General features: G+C 26.9%; 3 protein-coding genes across 3 annotated transcripts; all 3 read right to left on the bottom strand.

Moving 5' to 3' along the window:
- Positions 1 to 6,593: 6,593 nt before the first annotated feature.
- Positions 6,594 to 7,970, bottom strand: LOC113865735 (uncharacterized acetyltransferase At3g50280-like). The gene has a single exon (XM_027500462.1). The coding sequence runs from the start codon at positions 7,968 to 7,970 to the stop codon at positions 6,594 to 6,596; it is 1,377 nt and encodes a 458-aa protein (XP_027356263.1).
- Positions 7,971 to 13,404: 5,434 nt separating this feature from the next.
- LOC113865669 (uncharacterized acetyltransferase At3g50280-like) lies at positions 13,405 to 15,078 on the bottom strand. The gene has a single exon (XM_027500378.1). The coding sequence runs from the start codon at positions 14,988 to 14,990 to the stop codon at positions 13,611 to 13,613; it is 1,380 nt and encodes a 459-aa protein (XP_027356179.1). The 5' UTR covers positions 14,991 to 15,078; the 3' UTR covers positions 13,405 to 13,610.
- A 1,650-nt stretch (positions 15,079 to 16,728) lies between these two features.
- On the bottom strand, positions 16,729 to 18,250 carry LOC113865802 (uncharacterized acetyltransferase At3g50280-like). The gene has a single exon (XM_027500566.1). It carries the CDS (start codon positions 18,248 to 18,250, stop codon positions 16,865 to 16,867), a length of 1,386 nt encoding a protein of 461 aa, XP_027356367.1. The 3' UTR covers positions 16,729 to 16,864.
- Positions 18,251 to 22,629: the final 4,379 nt, after the last annotated feature.

The following is a 22,629-nucleotide window of genomic DNA, read 5'->3' as shown; positions in this document are numbered from 1 at the left end:
AAATTATTAAATAAAAATTAATTATGTTATGTATCTAAATGCACTTTTAAGTATGTTTTTTAGTCTGCACAAATAACAATTTGCGTGAGACTGGACCAGTAAAATCTTGAATCATTTTAATTGGGACTTGGCAAATTTGTCCGCACAAGCTAGATGAGTTTGATTCATAAAACTATAACTACGATTCATTTCCCTGCATAAATATTTAAAAAGAAAACAACTAACCTATGCAATTGGAATCCTTTAAAAAAAATATATTACTCAAAGTGTTTTTAAGTTTGCTAATTTGGTATGACAAATTGTATTCTCACACATGCAAGTTTCAACAAACAAAAGTTGTTAAATACTTCTTTTTTATACTACCTTGAGTTTTATTTAAAATAAATAAATACTTAAAGATCAATAAAAAATAGTTATATGTTGTAATTATTTATTTATTTATTAAAAAATATCGATAGTATTAATTAGTGTTTAAATAAAAATACTGATAACTATTTTTTATAAATAAGACAAAGTGTAATATTCTTACATCTTTTAATTCATATAAAAATTTGAAGGTGATTTATATAATAAAAGAAAAGAAGATATACCGTATTATATTATTATATAAGTTAAGATAAATTTGACTGGAAATATTAACACCAGATATAAAGTTATGCTATTAAATTTCAAACTATTTCATTAAAATTTATATTATACTTTAATATTATTTTTATGGTAGATTTTATGTGTATATTATAATAATATATATTGAATTTATTTTAGAATTTTATTTGACTCGTCCAAAGTCTTTCATTCAAGTTTGGGTAGTGGTCATGGTTCCTCCCATGCACGGTGGTCAGATAAATTATAAATGGTTTCGTTGTCCAAGGTGAACGAGACAATGGCCCCATGGTGATTCCTGCATGACTAAGATGTGATGGGTTCACATCATGCACCGCCCATGAGTGTAATAACTATACGATGGTTATTGTATGACTAGCATGTCGTGGTGGCCCATGAGTGTTAAGGTGCTTGCTCTGAAGTGTCTCATGGATGAGTTGTGCCATGGTGCATGCGGTATTATTAGGTATGTGCATGGTTGGGTGGCTCGTGATGCATGGTTCAGTAAGTGTTTGGCACGGATGGAGTCGTTAGATGAACGGTTTGCGCATGCTTCGTTCACGGTTAATTTTCAACTAATTTTAAATCAATCATTGTTGTGTTAAAAGATTGTTTTTAAAAAAAAGAGTTTTTTAATCATTAAAATCATATAGTTAACTAAATTTTATTTCAATGTGATAGAATTGGTTAGTTAATTTTTTAAAAATTAAATTAATTCTAAACAAATAAATTTACTTCAAAACAATGTTGAAGTTTTTTTTTTAAAAAAACCTCATAAGACCTTTTGTAAATATAAAATTATTATCGCCATTTAAAAGACTCATTAGTTTGTTTTTTCTAACAAATTTATTTTTTGTGTTATCGGATAATTGAAAAATGCACAAGTGACTAGAAAAAATGTTTGTGGACTGACTGATCTGATCCAAGTAAGCTGTTATGGGATGTGAGCCTGAAAAATAATAAACCTACTCATATGCGACATTGCGTATACATGTCCATTTAATCGTGAATTTAAACACGTGATGCAAATCATGTTGGATTAGTCAAAAGTGATAAAACGTTAGAATTTAATTTTTCATTACACGTTATATGAAAATAATACAAGAAAAATGAAAATATAATACAACAAAATCTTTTTTAAATATAACCAAATTACTTTTAGTAGGTGCTCTTATTTATTTTTAAAATATTGTATATCAATTTTAATGGATGTTATTGGTCTATCTTCAAGACGTCTTCAGCCAAATAAAATGTCTTCAACCCATTATTACAAAAAAGAATGTAAAAGGAATGAAAGAAAAAGACAACAATCAATATACTAACCTGATAGAATTTTAAAAATTAAAATAAATTAAGATTAAGATAAATATGAAAATAATTTAATATATAGCATCAATAATGAAATTGAATAAAATTAATAAATAAATAATTATTTATTTAAAATTTTAAAATAAAATAAAATCAATAAACAACAAATGAATTAAAATATTATTTATTTATATTTGAAAAATTAATATTTAGACAGAGATTGAATATTTTTAAAAATATAATATAATAAATAATTTAATAAAAACTATTATTAATTATTTATATTTGATTCTCAAAGTTGAACCTATTGGCGTTTTCTCTTTTCTTATACAGCAAAGAAATAAAGACAAAATACAATGCAGTAAAGGATATGCCCAAATTATGAAGGAAAGAAATGACGAGTGAGAATGCCTGAAATCATGGCAATGACAAAGAGAAATACGAAAAGTAGGCTGAACATTTCGTGTAATGAAGATAAGCGAGGGTCGTTCCTTTACGACATCTATTGTCTGAGCTGTACAAATGTATCAGAATCAAACATTAGTTACTTCCTTTCACCGAGAAAAATAAAAGGACATTGTTACTTCCTTAGCCAGATTTCATGGGTATTCCGCAAATGCAGGCTTCCCAGTAAAATAACCAATTAATTTTGATTAGTGTTTTAATTAAATTTAATTCAACCCAACTTGTAATCATCCATAATTTGGACTAGTTCATGTTAGGTGAACTTACTTAAAAGAATAAAATTAATTACTACTTGAGCTAGCAAATGTTCATTATTGATATCCACATATTTTTAATTGCATGTTTAATTTAACTAATTTTTTTAAAAATTAATTAATTACAATGCACTTCTAAATCAGCAAAATTTAAACATAACAATTAACGATGCGAAGTTAAATAATACATATAATTGGAAACATACCTGCTTTAAAATTTTCCATAACAATTGCAATTAATAAAACAGTTCAAATTATGATATATTTTGTTTTCAATTTTTTTTAAGTATATCCTCTAATTGCATAAATAAAAAACTATTCTTTCAAAATGTGATTAGATTTGATGACAAATATTTTTCAGATTATCTTGTGTACATATAGTATTTAAAATAATATATATATATATATATATATATATATATATATATTAAAATATAGAATTAAGAAAATACAAAAATTTGAAAACTTAAATATCACCTTTGTTTTTTTTAAGTACAGGTATAAAGGATTTAGAAATTGAACATTTAAAAAATTTTAAGTATAAAAAATTGTCATTAATAATTTTTAAATAAATAAAAAATACCAATAATATTTAAAATAATAATAATAATAAAGTACTAAAAATTGTCATTAAAAATTTTAATTTTTTTATATTCTCAAAATCTTTAGTTTCTATTTTTTTTCATAAAAAAAGTCAAAATTCTCTTAATAGTTTTTTTTTATATTACAGGTATTTTTCACTTTCTCTTAATATTTGTTTATGTAAATATATTTAAAATTTCTATAAATATATTACATTATTATTTTAATTTTTGTTTGTTTTTTGTTTTTTTTACATGTCCACAGTTCCTACCAATAATGATAGTGTACTAAAAACAATGACATCTAAGGAAAGGTTACATAATCGTTGTTACACGTTTTTTTTTTTTTCATTTTTTAAAGGTACATTTAATAGGTAATATGAATATTTTTTTAAAAATATTTGATATTGTTGTATATTTAAAATCAAAACATAAAATATTAATCTAAACATATATCTGAAATTTAGCTTAAATAATTTTTAATAAAGGTTTTTCTGGTTTTTATTGTTGTAAGTATTTTGTTTGACTATAGCATAACTTTTTAAAAATTTATGTTTTGAATCATTGTTGATACAATTTGGTAGACAATGATAGTACAAGCTCATTGTCACATTAATATCTCTACATTGACAAAGTAATTTCGTGTTACCCCACAGTTTCCATTATGTGCCTTTTTACTCTCAATAATGAAACCTGAAAATAGACCTACTCACTACACGTGATCTTTAGGCACAACATAAACTTGAACATATATAATCAATCATTAAATGGTATCATAGTTAAACCAAGAACAAATACAGACCTTGTCATGAGCCCAAAAATTTATGAAATCATAAGTAAATTGTCTTTGTTCATGTCAAATCACTAACAAACTTAACTAGGATGAGCACGCAAGTTCCCACAGAACCAAATTCATATGTTAAACCTCTTAGTTGTTATCATAGCTACGCAACAGGCCCTCTTCCTTGGACCATCAACTCTGCAGCGTGCTAAATACTAGCTAGCCGCTCACACAACAAATTACTTTGTCTCTTAGTTCCTATCCTCAAACCAGTAGTAGTGACGAAGATTATCTGGTTTTTTATTTTAATAATAATAATAATAATAATAATAATAACAATAATAATAATATTATTGTTATTATTATTATTTAAATACATATATATATGTACATTATAAAATTTATGCATAATAAATTTTTCATTAAAAATCATAAAATATTTAGTATATTAAAATATTGTGTTTTTATTATTTATTAATTTTTATCATATGTTGTTTAAAATTATTTTAAAATTTATCATTATTTTTATTATTTCAACGTGTCATTATTTGTATCTAACGTTTTGAAGTCAGGGTCTCGTACAAGACTGTCTGCTTTATCAAAGAGGGAAAACAACGATGCTTTTTGTTAGGCATTGGCCACCAATTTCAGTGATGTTCATGAGGAAGAAAAAGGGCTTTTGTATTTTTTTAATATTTTTAGAAAACTAATTATTATAATAATTTAAAACAACTTTTATGTTTAGAATTTTTTACCACATTATCAAAAGTTTCTTTATACAAGAGATCAAATTTAACTTTTTTCATCTATACTTTTTTTTTTTATTAAGTTATATCTAACAATAAAACCAATAAATTAAGACATGTGGCACAGTAACGTTAAATATCCCATGTTAAAGGAACAAAACTTATCTTTTTTATATATTTTTAAAGAGTTTCATCTAAAAATATGTACTTACAATGTACCCTACAGAGTATCGATTGAGGCATTATTTGTCTTATAATACAATTCACTCAAATAATATGTATTATCAAGTTCCGGCATGTTTTCTTCTTCCGGTTTTTCTTTTAAAAATTATAAAAAATAAGTTTGATGTATTCTTTAAATATATATATATATATATATATATATATATATAAGTTATATTCCTCTAATTGCAAAATTTAAAATAATTGCATTTCACTTTTTAGGTAAACAAAACTTTTAACGACGTGATAAAAAATTTTGAACAAATAAATTGTTTTTAAAAAATATTATTTTAATCGTTTAAATTTTAAAAAAATACAATAGCCGCGGAATATATACAATGTACCGTCTAATTAATTTCACAAGGAGGGCTAGTACTTTTAAGACATTAATTAAAAAATAAAAAATTAAAATGTAGTGTCTTTTAGTAATTATTAGTATATTTATAATTTAATTTTATAAAAAGGTTTATTAAATTTGTACCAAATATTTAGGCATATTTTTAGTAATATTTATTTAATAAGAAACTAAAAAAATTATTAAAGTAATGAATAAATGAAAACTGTCATTAAAAATTACAGCGTAATAAAATCACGAGACTAAATTCATTTTTATAATTTTTATAAGAATGTTGTTAATCAGCATTCCTAAAACAATTGTTAACATTTTTAATAAAAATACAATAAATTATATAACATTTTTATTTATTTTCATTACATTACTTATTTTGGCTTACTTATTTTCTTTCACCTATCTTATTTTATGCATTATTACATATTTTTTCTGTACAAATATAAGTTTCCATTAAAAAATATTTGTATAATAAATTCTAAAATTAGATCTGGACTATATATGGGTGGTATCCATTAGTTACTAAATTTTAAAATTTATTTCTTAATTAATGTACACTTTTACAAAGATTTAAAACTAATAAAAAAAACTACAAGAGCACAAAACAATAATAAAAAGTGTAATATAAAATTTAAAAATTACAATAGATAGCCCTTATAATTTTGAAAATATACTTCAAACACATACAATTAAAAAAATTAATATATCAATCAATTCTTACACATTATTAATTAACTAATTTACAAAACTTTTTTTCATAACACTACAAACAAATTCGTTCATTTATTATACCAACAAATATCAAATTATATTAATATTTGAAATATTAGTACATATTAATATTTTTATCGATAAAATACTTTAATAATTTTCAAACATATTTTATATTAAGTTTATCATAAATCTGAAATTGAAAATACTAAATGTAAATATTTAATATTAATATTTCAAAAAATAAGCGTACGAAATTAACCTTCTTAAGAAGAATTTTTTACTATACGTTTCAACAACATGATTTTATAAAAAGAGTAAAATTTCAAAACTCCTATAATAAAAAACGTTCTCAATAATTTTTGAAACATGGCAAATGCATTCCATAACATTCCAAACACATATTTATTACATTGAAGAATCTTCCAAACGTACCAAATACAAGCATTTCATTATCAGAAATTATGATTATATAAACAGCACATTCCTCAAAAACATGCTTCTCACAAATGAAAAAATAAAATTACGTGCCAAACACGTCCTCAAAGTTGTAGTGACTCGGGTGACCACGTATCAATATGGTGCACACACTGAGACAGAATTCATGAACTCTTGGTCTGATTCCAATGCACTCATTGTCTCTGGTGAAAGGCACACTTCTAAATCCACGCTTCCTCCTCCTTCACGACCTGGGTATGACGTAACCTTTCCATCAACTTTGTTGGCATAGCCACTTCTAACAGCTATTGCTTTACCCATTCCAAATTCATTTCCGTACATGTTGAACCTTGGTGAGCTACCCATCATCACACAGAACGGGTCAAAGAATTGACCAAGTTGATATATCGAAGGAGACTTTAACCACTCTTTCAGCAGCTGCAGCACCGCTCTATCGTTATGGTTTGCAATAGTCACGTGCAACTTCCACGCTGCCCAACCCAGATCATTCTCAAGCAATTCCCCAACCGTGGTGCCCGCATTCAGCGTATGAATTGAGTTTCCAAAGTACTCCTGAGGCAGTGGCGGTTCCAATCTTGTGCGGTTGTTTATGGACAGCTTGCAACTTGTTCTCTGATTATGTGGCAAGCGGCGCGCACGAGTTATGGATCTCCAAACAAGTGCTGATAAGGATTGGAATGAAGAGATTTTTGTCGTGTCAGACTCAGAGTTAGCCTTTGCTTTTAGTTTAGCAATGGAATCTGTTGAAAAGTGAAAGATTCTCTCTCTGAGTTGGGGCGCTTCAAACCTACTAATAAACTCGTCATGATGTTTAAAGGGAAGATTGAGCATTGGACCATAGCCCTCTGGAAACCAGCGTTTGAGAATGGGTTGGAGTGAAATGGGAGTATCATGTTCATGCCCTTTAGCTTGGCCTCGAAAGATCTCGGACCATGTATTGAAGAAATTCCAATACGAAGTGCCATCACCAATAGAGTGGTTCATGGAACAACCTATAAAAACACCATCCAACAATTCAGTGACCTGGATGGACAACAAGGGCATGGTGTGACCATCATGGTTAAGTGCTTTGTGTTGATCAAAGAATGATTGAACAATGGGTGGGACATCAACGGGGGAGATGATGTCAGATATGGTCAAATCTAAAGTAGCATAGATGAATTTGGCTCCATCACTATTGATACAATCAACGAAAATGGAATAAGTGGGAGGGTCTTGGGTTTTGTGTGTGACAAAGCGTCCACACAATGGATAGAAATGGAATAGGGTGAGAGAAAGTGAGTGTTTGAGCTTGTCCAAAAGATTGTTGATGAAATCTTGTTGATTAACTAGTGGTGCGGGCTTCTGGAATAGCAGGCCCTTTTGAATACAGTGTGCAGACAACATGCTATAATCCCAAGGGGTTAAATAGCATGTTTGGTTTGATTCATGGGTGAGACGCTGTGGCTTGATGAAGCATTCTGAAACGCGACGAATGGTAGGAGTACTCATCTTCCAAATAGTCACGCGCTGAAATCGGTTTGTTTTGCAAAGAATAGAAATGTAGATACTTGCTCCGAGGTCTGCTAAGCCATATATAAGCTAATGTCTCGTTACCGTGCGACGTACGGAGCTACAAATGAATGCATGCACGAGACACTAATTGTCGGCACTTTGGCACGGCTAAAACGTTTAAAAAAAATTAAAATAAATATTTTTTAAAATATTAGAGGACGTTTTAAAATTAAAATAAATGTTTTTTAAAATAATAAAATAATTATCATCTAAATTTATTAAAAAAAATTATATGAAAGCAAAATAAGATTAGAAGTAGTTTAAGCTATTGCCATACTATAATGTATGTTTAAAAATAATAATTATTTTAAATTAGTTGTGTAAATTTATTTTAATTTTAAAAAATATTTATTTAATTTTTAAATAATAAATATTGTTATTTTATTTTTAAAAGATTAAACTTTATTTATTAAAATATTAATTAGTATTTTGAGAAAGAAAAAATTATTTTGACTCAAAGAGTTCAATTCTTGCTCTTAAGTATTCTCAAGTGTAATGAGAAATCAAAGTAAAGTAATTTTATCATAAAACTTCTAAGGTTGATTGATTAAAATTAAATTTAGTAAAAAAAATTATTTTAATATTAAAATTATTTTTATAAATTGATAACGTTTAAAATATAAGATAATGATACGAATATACATGTGTCTTATGATAAATAATATAAAGAGTAAAGGAGACCACACAGTTATATTATGAAATATTAAAAATAATTTAATAAATTTTAATAAAATGTATTTGTAAATGAAAAAGTTTGAATTTATACTTGAATTTAAAAATTTATATTGAAAGAAAATTTAAAATTGCATAAGTTATACATAAATTCTTTATCACTATATTCATCATTTTTTCACTATAGTTAGTAGCTTAGAGCTGAGTTTAGTGCAAGCTTTACGCAAAATTTATAAGGTCAGTATACGGAGAAAGTTAGTAGTTCGTTTGGCATCTATTTGCTTAATGTAATGTGGAAGAATTTGACCAAACATGGATTGACGATTCCATCATAAGTTTGTGGATTGTGTGATACTGAATAAGAGGACTTATTGCATATTTTTTTGCATTGCGGTATCTCTATAAAAATATTGTACATGGTGTTTGAATGGTTCAGTGTCAATTTATGCTTTCCTGAACCTTTGCACGAGATGTTACTGAAACCGGAAAAAGTTATAATGGTATGATTTGCAATAGTATGAATAATTTGGCTTTAGTGAAATAATATTATCTTCAATAACAGTATGATAAATGTTAGTAAAATGTTTAATTATATTAAATATCGTTTGTGGAGGTAGCTTGCAACAGGACCTCAGTGAGGATTAATTATATATGTGAATTTAATTTATGATTCTTAACATGTATTGTTAAGTGTTTTTAGAGTTGTAACATGTTAGAGTATCCTTATACTCTAAATTTATCCTTAATAAAATATTGATATTTAGAAAAAGAAAAAGTTTCTTATAATTTATTGAATAATCGAAAGTAATGTAAATTATACATTGATATTGCAAAAATTTATATAATAAAATAAAGAAATAAAATTAAGTAATCAAAACTTGAAACATGACTTAAGAAATTTTAAAATATAAAATTAAATTTATTTAATGAATGAAAAATATATATTTATTTAATAAAAATATTGAAATATAATTTAATAAATTTGTATTGTATGAGGTCCAAGGTAAAGTTGCTACATAAAAGGCTCAATAATTTAAAGTGTATAAAAGTAGAAACACTATATAATTATACTACAAATTTTTGTATTAATATGATGAAAAATTTATAATTTGAGTAGATAAATAAATTATTTTTGTATGAATATAAGAAGTGTGTTTAAATTATTGATATATATACAATTAATTGAAGATAAATATGATTGAGTTTTACCAATTTATGTTATTCAATAATTCAAATAAAAGAATGTTTTAGATGATAAATCTTAATTAAATAAAAACAATCATATGATTGATTAATTTTAGAAGTTAGATTTAAATTTTTTTAATATATTGATAGTGTATAAAACTTAAGATAATATTCTTACATGTAGATTTTGACAAGTTATAACGTATAAAGTAATTGTCACACATTAACATTATAAATTATCAAATTAATAAAATAATTTTAATTGATTAATTAGTAAATTCGTAATTAGAAGATAATACATCTTGAATAATACATTATGATAAAAAATCTATACATAAATATTATAAATTAATATAATTATATTATTTTTTATTTATTGATTATATAAAAATGAATATTTGACTATTCTTATTATAAGAAGAAATACTTATAAATATAAAATTAAATTATATCAGCATTCTACAAATATATAATAAATAAAATAAAAAATAATAATCCTAAAAAGTAAATAACTAACATAAAAATTAAGATATAAATAATGAAATATCATAAAAAAAATTAAAAAATATTACTAATATGAGAATGAGATAAATTTTATAAATAAAAAAACACGATTCAAATATAATATGATAAAATAAAATAATAAAAAAATTATGTTTATTTAATTTTAATAGCCTTTTATTATAATTATTCTAATTATTATTATTTGAGAAGATTAATAAATAGTATTAAGAGGACTAAATTAAAATAAATAAATAAAAATAAAACAAACAAAATAATAAGAATCATATTTTTAGACAAAATAATATTCACAACAATAATAATTAATAATAATACTAAAAAAAGAATAATAATGAAAAAATAGAAAAAACTGAAATAAGAAAATGTATGTTGAGCTAAATAAATAAAAAATTAAAAAAAATTAAAAAAAAGAGAAAAAGGTCCAAATTTTGAAAATTACAAATTTGAGAGGTATATGATTTTAGAGTTATGGGCGTATTTTTCTTCAAGATAAAAAGGAGTCATGAAAGGATAAAGGTGAAGTTAATGGATACTATAGTTTTCGATGGTGAAAATTGGTATGAGGGAGAGGGAAAGAAATGAAGAATGGTAGGAGATGAGTTGTAAGTTTTGTACTTAGAAATTATAATAGATTAAGAAAGAGAAAAAATGATGAATAGAGAGATGGTGAATCCTTGCATGCTTGAAGGTGTGGTTTGGAAAAGACAATGATGAGTAGAGAGGAGAGTAAATTTTAAGTAATTAAAGGTGATGATTTAGAAAAGAGAATAAGAGAAATAATAATGTGATAATTTGTAATGAAATTATGACAGAGGCACGATTGGAGTTGACAAAAGCAGTTTTGATTGCTCATTCAAATTATGAATATGTAAAAAGTTAAATATTTACTTTTTATTTTTTTCTCCTTCTCTACATCTTTATCCCATGGTGTTAAATTGCAATAATGAACAACGGGTGGGACATCAAGGGGGGAGAGGACGTCTGATATGGTCATATCTAAAGTTGCATAGATAAATTTGGCTCCATCGCTGTTGGTACAATCAACGAATACGACATAAGAGGGAGGGTCTTGGGTTTGGTGGGTGACAAGGCGTCCAGCCAGTGGATAGAAATGGAAGAGGGTGAGAGAAAGTGAGTGTTTGAGCTTATCCAACAGATTTTGGATGAAATCTTGATGATTTACAAGCGGTGTGGGCTTCTTGAAGAGGAGGCCTTTCTGAATATAGTGTACAGACAACATGGCAATATCCCATGGGGTTAAATCGCAGGTTTGGTTTGACTCTTGGGTGGGGCGTTGTGGCTTGATGAAGCATTCTGAAACGCGTCGAATGGCAGGGATAGGCATCAAATCTGTGTTGCAGAGAGCTTAGAGAGACGCCGTGTTTTCTTTGATATCTCTAATGGTTACCCTTTTGTATAAATAAATAATATGGATGTGTGCAATCCAATGCGCCCCTTTCGTTCAAGTTTAGGTTTAAGTAATCAAAATTAAACTTTCGTTTGTCTCTATAATATGACAGGAGAATCTCAATTAGAAGAATTGAAGACCTCGTTCCTTATTACTACTTTTATTTCCCACAAAAATGAACGTGTGTCTCGTTCCAATGTATGTTTAAGTAATATACAAAAATATTTAAAAGAACGTTAATTTTAAGGAGATAATAGAATCATAAATTACAATTATAATATAAATATTTATTTTTTAATTTAAAAATAATAAATTTAATGCATTTAATAAAAAATTAATCATTGTTTGTAAAATTGTTATTATGTCTAGTATAAATCAAATAAAATTTATCATTAACTCAAAATATAAGAAAATTAAAATCTCTTTCCATTGAATAGATTAATATATATTAAAAATATCATCTTTGCTAACAACTAACATTGAATTTCCTCTATTAATTAGTATGTTGTTTTTGATAAAATTTAATCTGTGACATTATACTAACATTATGATATGTTAGATATATATTATAAATAAATCAAATGTTAAAATAGTATATTATTTATGAATTTAAATTTTTAAAATTTATACACTATTTTTATTTTTGTTAGATAAAAAAATATATTAACAAAAGTTATTCTACTTCATATTATATTTTTTTAGAAATATTTTTTTACTCACTCAAACTCAAAACAACCTATTGGTATTCTCAATAAGAAATTTTACTTATTTTAAATATATATATATATATATATATCACATCTTAATTCAAAGCAAAATATCTTAATAACACAGGCTTAATTAAACTTTGACTTAAAAAAAATATTTTTTTATCTACTATCTTATTTTTAAATTTTTAAGCAAGTGTCTCGAAAAATATTTTTTATTATAAAATAATCCTTTTTTATATTCTTGTAAGTATCATGACTTTTTATTTAGCCTCTTATTTTAGAATAACTAAATTAAAATTTCATTATATTTATGAAGTTTAAATGAAAACATTGTAATATTCAAAGAATCCAATAAAATTTAAATCTTAAAAATATATATTATAAGATAACAAGAATTCTTTTTAAAAAATATATATATAATTTTTTAAGGACCAAAATCTTAAATAAAAATATTTACTAAAATAAACGTTGATTGATATATTGAGTACCTGACGTTTAATTTGTCCTATTTACAACGTGGAAAAACTAGTTTAGCCGCCACAGCAGATATTGGTTGAACAAGTTAATATTTTTTAACTCATATTCTTTATGTATTTTTATATTTATATATTATTTTTCTGTCACATCATTCATTAACTTTTTTGGACTTTCCTTTTTACACTTATTTAACACTCCAAATGCAATTTCAAACAATCACTTTCGGTATATCCTGACCCCACTAGATACCCCCCCTTTTCTCCAAATAATATCGCGGTAATAATGTCAAAAAAGTTATTCAAACAACAAAAATAATAAACTATATCAATTCTTTTACTTGTTAATTTTTAATACACCTATTTACATAGTAGTTTTACCTTCTATATAATAGATCTAATTTATTATTTATAAAACTTGCATAAATTTTATAAGAGAAAATTACAACCATGTTGATAACCACATAATACTAACGCTCCTGACAATATTGACCTTAGCAAATGACTTCCCATGCAAAAAAAAGGATTTCTGCGCTTAATGAAATACAAATTGGCCTTATTTTAAAGATGTAAAAATTCATCACGGTGAAGTGCATTTCATAACAACTTAGTACAAGGGATTGAACACAGAAACTACATTCATGAACTCCTCATCTGATTCCAAGGCACTCATGTTATCAGGTAAAAGACACACTTCCAAATCTATGCTTCCTCCTCCTTCACGGCCAGGGTATGATGTCACTTTCCCAGCAAATTTGTTGGCATACCCACTTCTAAGTGCTACCGCTTTCCCCATTCCAAACTCATTCCCATACATGTTGAATCTGGGAGAGCTACCCATATGCACACAGTAGGGTTCAAAAAGGCGACCAAGTTGAGGGATAAAAGGAGACTGTAACCAATCTTTGGCCATTTGCTGAACCACTGTGTAGTTATGGTTTGCAACAGCCAGGTGTAACTTCCATGCTGCCCATCCTATATCATTCTCAAGCAATTCTCCTGCCGTAGTTTCTGCACTCACTAAATGAATCAAGTTTCCGAAATATTCCTGAGGCACAGGTGGTTCTATTCTTGTTCGATTGTTTGTGGCCAACTTGCAACCTGTTCTCTGATCATGGGATAGCCCTCGGGCACGAGTTATGGATCTCCAAACATGTGCTGACAAGGATTGGAAAGAAGATATTTTGGTGGTATTGGACTCTGAGTTAGCCTTTGCTTTCAGCTTTGCAATAGACTCTGCAGAGAAATGGAATATTCTCTCTCTCAGCGAGGGTGCTTCGTATCTGCCAATAAACTCGTCATGATGTTTGAAGGGGAGATTGAGTGGTGGGCCACAATTAAACGGAAACCAACGATTGTGAATGGGTTGGTGTGAAATAGGAACACCATTTTCATGACCTTTAGCTAGAGCTTGGAAGATCTCAGACCACGTATTAAAGAAATTCCAATATGCAGTCCCATCACCAATAGTGTGGTTCATGGAACAACCTATGAAAACACCATCCAATAGTTCAGTGACTTGGATAGACAACAGAGGCATGGTGTGACCATCGTGGTTAATTGCTTTGTGGTGATCAAAGAATGATTGAACAATGGGCGGGACATCAACAGGGGAGAGAATGTCAGAAATGGTCGAATCTAAAGTAGCATAGATGAATTTGGCTCCTTCACTATTGATACAGTCAACGAAAATGGAATAAGAGTGTGGATCATGGGTTTTGTGAGTGACAAGGCGTCCAGACAAAGGATAGAAATGGAAGAGGGTTTGAGAAAGAGAGCGCTTGAGCTTGTCTAAGAGATTCTGAATGAAATCTTGATGATTAACAAGTGATGCGGGCTTCTTGAAGAGAAGGCCTTTCTGGATGTAGTGTGAAGACACCAAAATAATATCCCAAGGAGATAGATAGCATATTTGGTTCATATTTGGCCTTTCTGGGTGCGGCTTGACAAAGCACTCTGATATGGGTCGAACGGCAGGGGTACTCATTATGCAAAATGTCACGATGAATTCAGATTTGTTAGTTGCAGAGAACTTGGAGATGTATTATCTCCTTCCAGATCTCAGCAACCGTAGCTTAATTATCTTTCTTTGAATAAATAATATTACATATATTAGCATTTCAATGCCAGCTGGTTCCCACCGTCCATCCCTCTTTTTTTCAGTTTTCTACTCGGGATTCAACTCTTGGATTATTTTTTTTACATATGATATTTAAAAATTATATATATATATATATATAAATAAATTATAAAAATATGAAGTTTAAAAGTTGCTAACGAAGATTTTTGGTATAAATATACAAGTTTTAAATAAAAAAAGTGATGAAATTTCAAAAATTACAAATGACAATTTTTTTAAAAAAAATTAAAAGTTAGTAATGACAATTTTTTAAATAATAATAAAATATTTAAAAAAAAATTCATTATTATTAATTAAGGAAAAGGGGTTTAAATTTTCTATTAATGATTTTTTTAAAAATTCATATATTTTTTTATTTTGTCAAAAATCCTATATTTCAGTAATTTTAAAAAATAATATAAAAAAAGCCTTCAACTGTTATATTATATTTCTAATATTTGTTATTGAGAAATTTAAGGCAATTTTTCACAAGTACTATGTAATTAGGCAAGGAAATTCTGAGATTGATGTAACTTTTAAAATTTTTAAGCAAATAAAAAGAGCAGTATGTAAAAAAAAATATTAACCTCACAGTGTAATTATATATTTTTTATATACGAATTTTATATTTTTTAAAAAATTTAAAGTTATGTAATTTCATAATTTTAATTCCTAATTGTACTTAAGTAAAAATCCCGAAATTCGAATACATTCCACATTCCATAGCTTGTCAAGGTTACGATGAAATTTCTAAAATTAAGAAATACCATATCAATTATCAAATATTGCTTTTGATGGAACATGATCCATGGCAGCTGCTACAATTTCCATAATACTTTCGGTTGTTACATAAAAGTATTATTTTTGGTCTATTCAATAAAAATAATTATTTTTTATTCTAATCATGAAAATCTTTATTTTAAAATATATTATTTATTAATTTTTTAAACTGTTATTTATTACAAACTTTGTGTTGATAAAATATTTATTCATTGTTTTATTTATATAATTAGATAGAATTAAATAGAATTAGAATTGATTCAAAATTATATTTTTTATGTTTGAGTTGTACAAATAATTACACTGTCAATTATGACTCTAACTTGAATGTTAATTTTATTTTAATACTTCTATTTAGAGAAGTATGGGTAAAATTAGATTGAATTTGAGTAATAAACAAATAACATATTATAATGAAAAAATAATGAGAATATTGTATAAAAGTAGTGACAAAATAAAAATGATAGGAAAAACTATTTAGATAGAGATGGTGGTACCATGGTAAAATATATTTATATATACAAAAAAAGTGGCTTGCAGTAATATTTTTAAAAAAATTAATTTGTATATGTGAGTTGGATTAATAATTTTTTTAAATAAATTATTAATTTTTTAAAAAGTTATAATGAGTTAAAATACTTTTTATCTTTTAAATTTATTATTAATAAAATATTGATATTTAAAAAAAATATTTATATATATACATAGATTATATATGTATAACTTTATTATTATTTATAAATATTTAAACTCAGTTTTTATCTGTGCAATGTATATATTAATTTCACGGTTTATGTAATTATAAATAGAATTCATGTTACGTTAAATTACTTAGACAATTTTATTGCAATAAGTCGGTCTCGTTTGACCACCCAATGATATTACAATTCCATTGATTTCTTTGAAGGCTTTTTTATCTTATTGGGAAAGAACAGGCACAAAGGGCAAACTAGTAGCACACACTACACAAGATTGGACTTAGACACAGAAACAGCACTCATGAACTCATTGTCTGATTCTAACTCACACATGGTTTCTGGCAGAAGACACACTTCGAAATCTATGCTCCCCCCTCCTTCATATCCTTGGAATGACGTCACTTTTCCGTCAAATTTGTTGGCATACCCACTCAGAACTGCCACTGCTTTCCCCATTCCAAACTCATTCCCGTACATGTTGAACCTGGGTGAACTACTCAACAACACACTGTACTGGTCATAGAGAAGATGTGTTTGATGAACAGTAGGAGACTGTAGCCAATCCTTAACCGTTTGTTGCACTGCTTTGTCGTTATAGTTTGCAACAGCCGAATGCAACTTTGATGCTGCCCATCCCAAATCATGTTCAAGCAATTCCCCTACCGTTGTCTCAACAACCAACCCTTGAATTGAGTTTCCAAAATACTCCCGAGGCAGAGGCGGTTCCATTCTTGTTCTGTTGTTTGCGGTGAAGTAGCATCTGATTCTCTTTCCATATGGTTGTCCACGAGCACGTGTTATGGATCTCCAAACATGTGCTGCCAAGGATTGGAATGAAGAGATTTTGGTGCTGTTGGACTCTGAGTTGGCCCTTGCTTTTAGCTTTGCAATTGACTCTTCTGAAAAGTGGAATATTCTCTCTCTCAACAAGGGTGCTTCAAATCTACTAACAAACTCATCATGATGTTTGAAGGGAAGATTGATTAATGGATCACAACCCTCTGGAAACCAGCGTTTGAGAATGGGAGGGTGTGAAATGGGAAAGTCATATTCGTGCCCTTGAGATTGAGCTTGAAAGATCTCAGACCATGTATTAAAGAAATTCCAATAAGAAGTGCCATCACAAAGAGCGTGGTTCATGGAACAACCTACGAAAACACCATCAACTAATTCAGTGACTTGGATGGACATCAAGGGCATGGTGTGACCATCGTGATTAACTGCTTTGTGGTGATCAAAGAATGAGTGAACAATGGGTGGGACATCAACGGGGGAGAGGATGTCGAATATGGTCATGTCCAAAGTTGCATGGATGAATCTAACTCCGGGACTGTTATTGCAATCAACAAAAACAGCATAGAAGGGAGGATCATGGGTTTTGAGGGTGACAAAGCGGCCAACCAAAGGGTAGAAATGGAAGAGGGTAAGAGAAAGGGCACGTTTTAGTTTGTTCAATAGATTCTGAATGAAAACTTGTTGATTAACGAGCGGTGAGGGCTTCGTGAAGAGCAGACCCTTCTGGATATAGTGTGTTGAGAACTTAGCAATATCCCAAGGTGTTAAATAGCATATTTGGTTTGATTCTTCGGGGGAGTGTTGCGGCTTGATGAAGCATTCTGAAACACGGTGAACCACAGGGGTAGCCATCATGCAAATAATCAGATAAAATCACAACAAATCGGTAACGGGGAGCTCAAAGATTTGTTGCTATGAGATTATTGCTGTCTAGGAGGCGTGGTTTTTTGCAGCGGCTGTCCCTGCCTTTTATGGACAAGTCCCGATTCACTGCCTCTTAGTTTTTAATTTTTTTAATGAAAAATTTACCAAAATACGGTATTTTAGAAAAAAAATTGTAAAAATATGAGAAATTTTCAATTTAACAGGATTTTTTTTGGTACTTTAAAATTTTTATTAATTTTTTAAAAATTATTATTGAAGAATTTTAATTTTTAAATTTTTTTATTTTTAAAAAATCATCATCGCAAATTTTGACTTTTTATAATTTTTAAATGTTTCTTTTTTTAAATTGTGAGTAGTAATTTTTAAAATTTGATAACTTTTTGTTGTTTTACCAATATTTATGCTAAGATTTGCTAATTGTAATTTTTGAATTATATATTTTTTTCTCCAACCAAAAAATAGTATAATATGTTTGCGTAGCTTTCTACAAGTGAGTGCTTTCATTTAATAATTTTGATATTAAATTCTTTCAACATTCAAAGTTCAAACTTACTGTTAATTTCTTATTCTATTGCATTATTTTATTTTATTTTTTGTGGGAAAGAAAACTGAATTTGTATAGGTGCGTTTAGAAAATTTTGAATAATTAGTAATATTTTCAAATTTCATGTTTTGAACCAGTGCAAAGGAGTTTTAAAAAAGCTGAAAAAGGAAAAGAACAATATAATTCCTAATAAAAAATTAGATGCCATTAATTTAATTTTATAATTAAAAAGAGCACTTGTTAATTTTTTATTTTTATTAAAATGTAAAAATGAGACATGAGAGATTAAGATTATTATTTTATTTCGCTTACATTTTAAAGTTGCTTGTGTACTATATGAAAATTGATTAGATCGTGATAGGTTTTACAAAGTTAGAGTCTAATTTTACTCTTAAATTTAAAATGTATTATTAACTTAAATTTATTTAATATGAGCCAATTTTTAGTATTTGATTATATCTTTTAAAAAATCTAACTTAGTGTAATTTATAAATTTATTTAACGACTTCGTTTGTTATGTAGTATCTTTCAAATAAATTAAAATATTTGTCAATAGACTTTTAAATGTATAAACTATAAATTTAAGTCTTTAAATAAAATAATATATCTTATTTATATTTGAATAAATCAACCCATTAAAATTTTAAAAAATGTATATTCAATAGTTTAAAATCTAATTTTTTTATTATATAAAATTTTAAAAATATTAGCCGAATCTATTTAATAAATAACTTTAACCTATTTTAAATTTAATATAGACTAAGTCATAAACTCCCAGCAGCCCCTTTAAGCGAACGGTAATGATGTTTCAACCAACCTATTATGTGGTATAAATTATTCGAATCCTTTGAGTGATTTCAAAACAGCACTATCCCTTAAAAATAAATTTAAATAGTATTTTTATTAAAAGTGAAATTAAATATATTAAAATATGAATAGATAAAAAAATGTTTTAATTAAAATTTTTAATAATTTGTGAAGTCTGAGCGTATAAAATTATTAGAACCAACCAAATAAAAGTATCAGTTAGAATAATTAAACTGAAATGAATCAAATTAATTTAATTTTAGTGAATCTATTATGTAGTAACTAAATTTGACAAGATTATTTTTATATTAAATAAAACTTATTATATTTTCTATTAAAGATTCAAGTATAAAATTTGAAAATTTAGAATGACCACTCCGGAAAGAAAACATTTTAGTTAATCAGTATTTCTAATTTAGGGATTAGTCTCGTAACGACATATACCTGAGGTAATACGATCACTCAGAAGACAAAATAATCGTTTATCATAACAATTCTCAAATTTTTGTTGTTGCAGTGTATATATTCGTTTTGAACACCTCGAAGCAGCCTTCAACATCTTTTGCGTCGTTATTTTAAGGAATTTAAATCTAATCCCCGTTATTTAATTTTTTATTGATAATATATAACGAACTGATGACATAAAAAATATACACAATAACACAAATAATAACTTAAAACTATTTTTCAATGCAAAACTCAGAATTTATATTACAAAAAAATGTCTATAAGAATAATTTTTATGTGGACAAACTTAACCCCTAATTATACTCAAACAGAATTGTCTCTAATAGAAAAATACAAAACTCCTAATTCTTAATCATAGTCCATTAAATCATTAGTAATTAATATGGAGTGTTTTAAAGGTGGGAACGTAATTCGACATTAGTAATTAATATGGAGTAATATTATTACAAATTTATTAGTATATTTATATACTTTATAATATTTCATTAATATATGAAGTCGTGTTGGCTGTGTCTATCCATAGTCTCACCAAGTCAGAATATCTTATTGGTTTGGTAAAAAATGGTTGACACCGTCAACGACGTTTCTTGCAAACATGCAAAGCTACATTACTCCTCAAAGCTATAAAATTACAAATGCATCTCTGAAAATAGCGGTGGATAATCAATAACGACCAAGGTTAACGATTCACTTTTTATTATTAACTAAAATTTAATAAAAATTAAAGATTTAAAAATATTAATTTAAAAATAAAAAATAAAACTCACATTAATTTTTAATAAATTTTAATATTTTAATTAATAATAAAAAACGTGTTAAAAAATTATGTTAAAAGGATATGTTATTTGCATTATTCAGTATTCTATTTAATTTTACCATTTGATATGTCACATCTATCGTAACAAAACACTGCTTACAAGTCCTATAAGAAAATGCTTATAATAATCAATCCCCAAAGGTCCACGAGCCGCCTTAATAGACTGCCTAAATGTTTTTACCTCACGTGAACTTCTGAAAAGTTCTGCTTTTTTTATTCTCTACAATTAATTAACAAATTATACTAAATTAGTAAACAAAAATATTTAGGGAATTTAATTTTAATATGGCGTTTTTATGATATATTGACCGGAATATGGACTTTTTTTGTATAGTTATGAATGTGTGGTATTTGAAAAATTGTCAGAAACAATTTTTGCAATGTCTGACAGCTATCAATTTTAACTTTTCAATCTTTAATTTTGACTTATTTGTCAGGCAAAAATACAAACAAGCACGCGTATTTAATTAGGTACAGATACTATGAAAAATCAGTAAAATCGTGAGTGGCGACTTTTACTAGCACAATAATACATTGTCTTGCAACTGAAAAATCGTGAGTGGTGATTTTTACTAGCACAATAACGTATTGAAATGTTGCGAATTGAATTGAAACTATGCTTATAAATAAGAATTGCACCATGCTGTATGCGCAAATGAGAAAGAGAAATACGAAAATCGCCAAGGAGGAAGGATCTTACAGAAGAACAATATCAAAGAGGGGAATAAAATGGTTCAAGATGTGACTATGGAATCGTACAAACATATTTCACAACATATTCGTACTCAAAATGTAAATAAATATTTATTTTTTAATACATGCAATGTAGTATAATAAATTTTTTTATTAATTTTATTTGAGTTATTTATTTTTTAATTAATGCAATTTATTTTAAGTTTGTATAAAATAAAGATAATTATTTTAGTTTAAGTAAAAACATAATAAAATTTATAAAATTTTAGTATTGGATAATTTTATTATATTATTTACTTTTAATAAAAATTATTATCATTGAAAAATATATAATAAATTATTCATACTAAGTGTTAATATTAGCCATTGTATAGTATTAAAATAATAATAATAATAATAATAATAGATGTAAAAATAAGTAAAGCACAATTTATATTAAAATAATAATAATATTATGTGTGGGTATAATTAAGTAGAAACATATCATTTTTTTATAATTAGTTTTTTTATATTTTGATATATATTTAATTCATAGATTATGGATAAATTACTATTTTTAAATTATGTCAAATGCATATAAACGGTGACCTTATAAATGCACTTGTTGAACATTGGAGACCAGAAACACATACATTTTATCTTCCTTGTGGAGAATGCACAATAACATTAGAAGATGTTATGTTGCTTGGACTGCGATGCAATGGTATAGCAATTACTAGTTCTACTAATCCAAATATTTTGGCATTGCAGAATATGTGTGAACAGTTACTCGAAAGTCAGCCCGAATCAAATGATGTTGAAGGTTTTGAAATAAGATTAAAGTGGATCACACAACACCCTAGTTGGCTTCCTACTAATTCAGACATTAGGATAGCTCAACATGCTCGAAGATATGTACTTTCTTTGTTGGGACATGTTTTAATGCCAAACAAGAGCAACTCCCTGGTACATGGAAAATTCTTACAATTGTTGGTAAATGTCCATGAAATTGGAATGTATAGTTGGGGTTCAGCATGCCTT

Source organism: Abrus precatorius, unplaced genomic scaffold (genome assembly GCF_003935025.1).
Source record: "Abrus precatorius isolate BTA unplaced genomic scaffold, Abrus_2018 Scaffold4, whole genome shotgun sequence".
Classification (NCBI taxonomy): Eukaryota; Viridiplantae; Streptophyta; class Magnoliopsida; order Fabales; family Fabaceae; genus Abrus; species Abrus precatorius.
Note: the sequence above shows the minus strand (reverse complement) of the source record. Positions and strands in the feature narration are given on the sequence as shown.

Bases quoted from the DNA above. Each gene is read 5' to 3' on its own strand.
- LOC113865735 (XM_027500462.1), bottom strand. From the start codon at position 7,970: ATGAGTACTCCTACCATTCGTCGCGTTTCAGAATGCTTCATCAAGCCA.
- LOC113865669 (XM_027500378.1), bottom strand. From the start codon at position 14,990: ATGAGTACCCCTGCCGTTCGACCCATATCAGAGTGCTTTGTCAAGCCG.
- LOC113865802 (XM_027500566.1), bottom strand. From the start codon at position 18,250: ATGATGGCTACCCCTGTGGTTCACCGTGTTTCAGAATGCTTCATCAAG.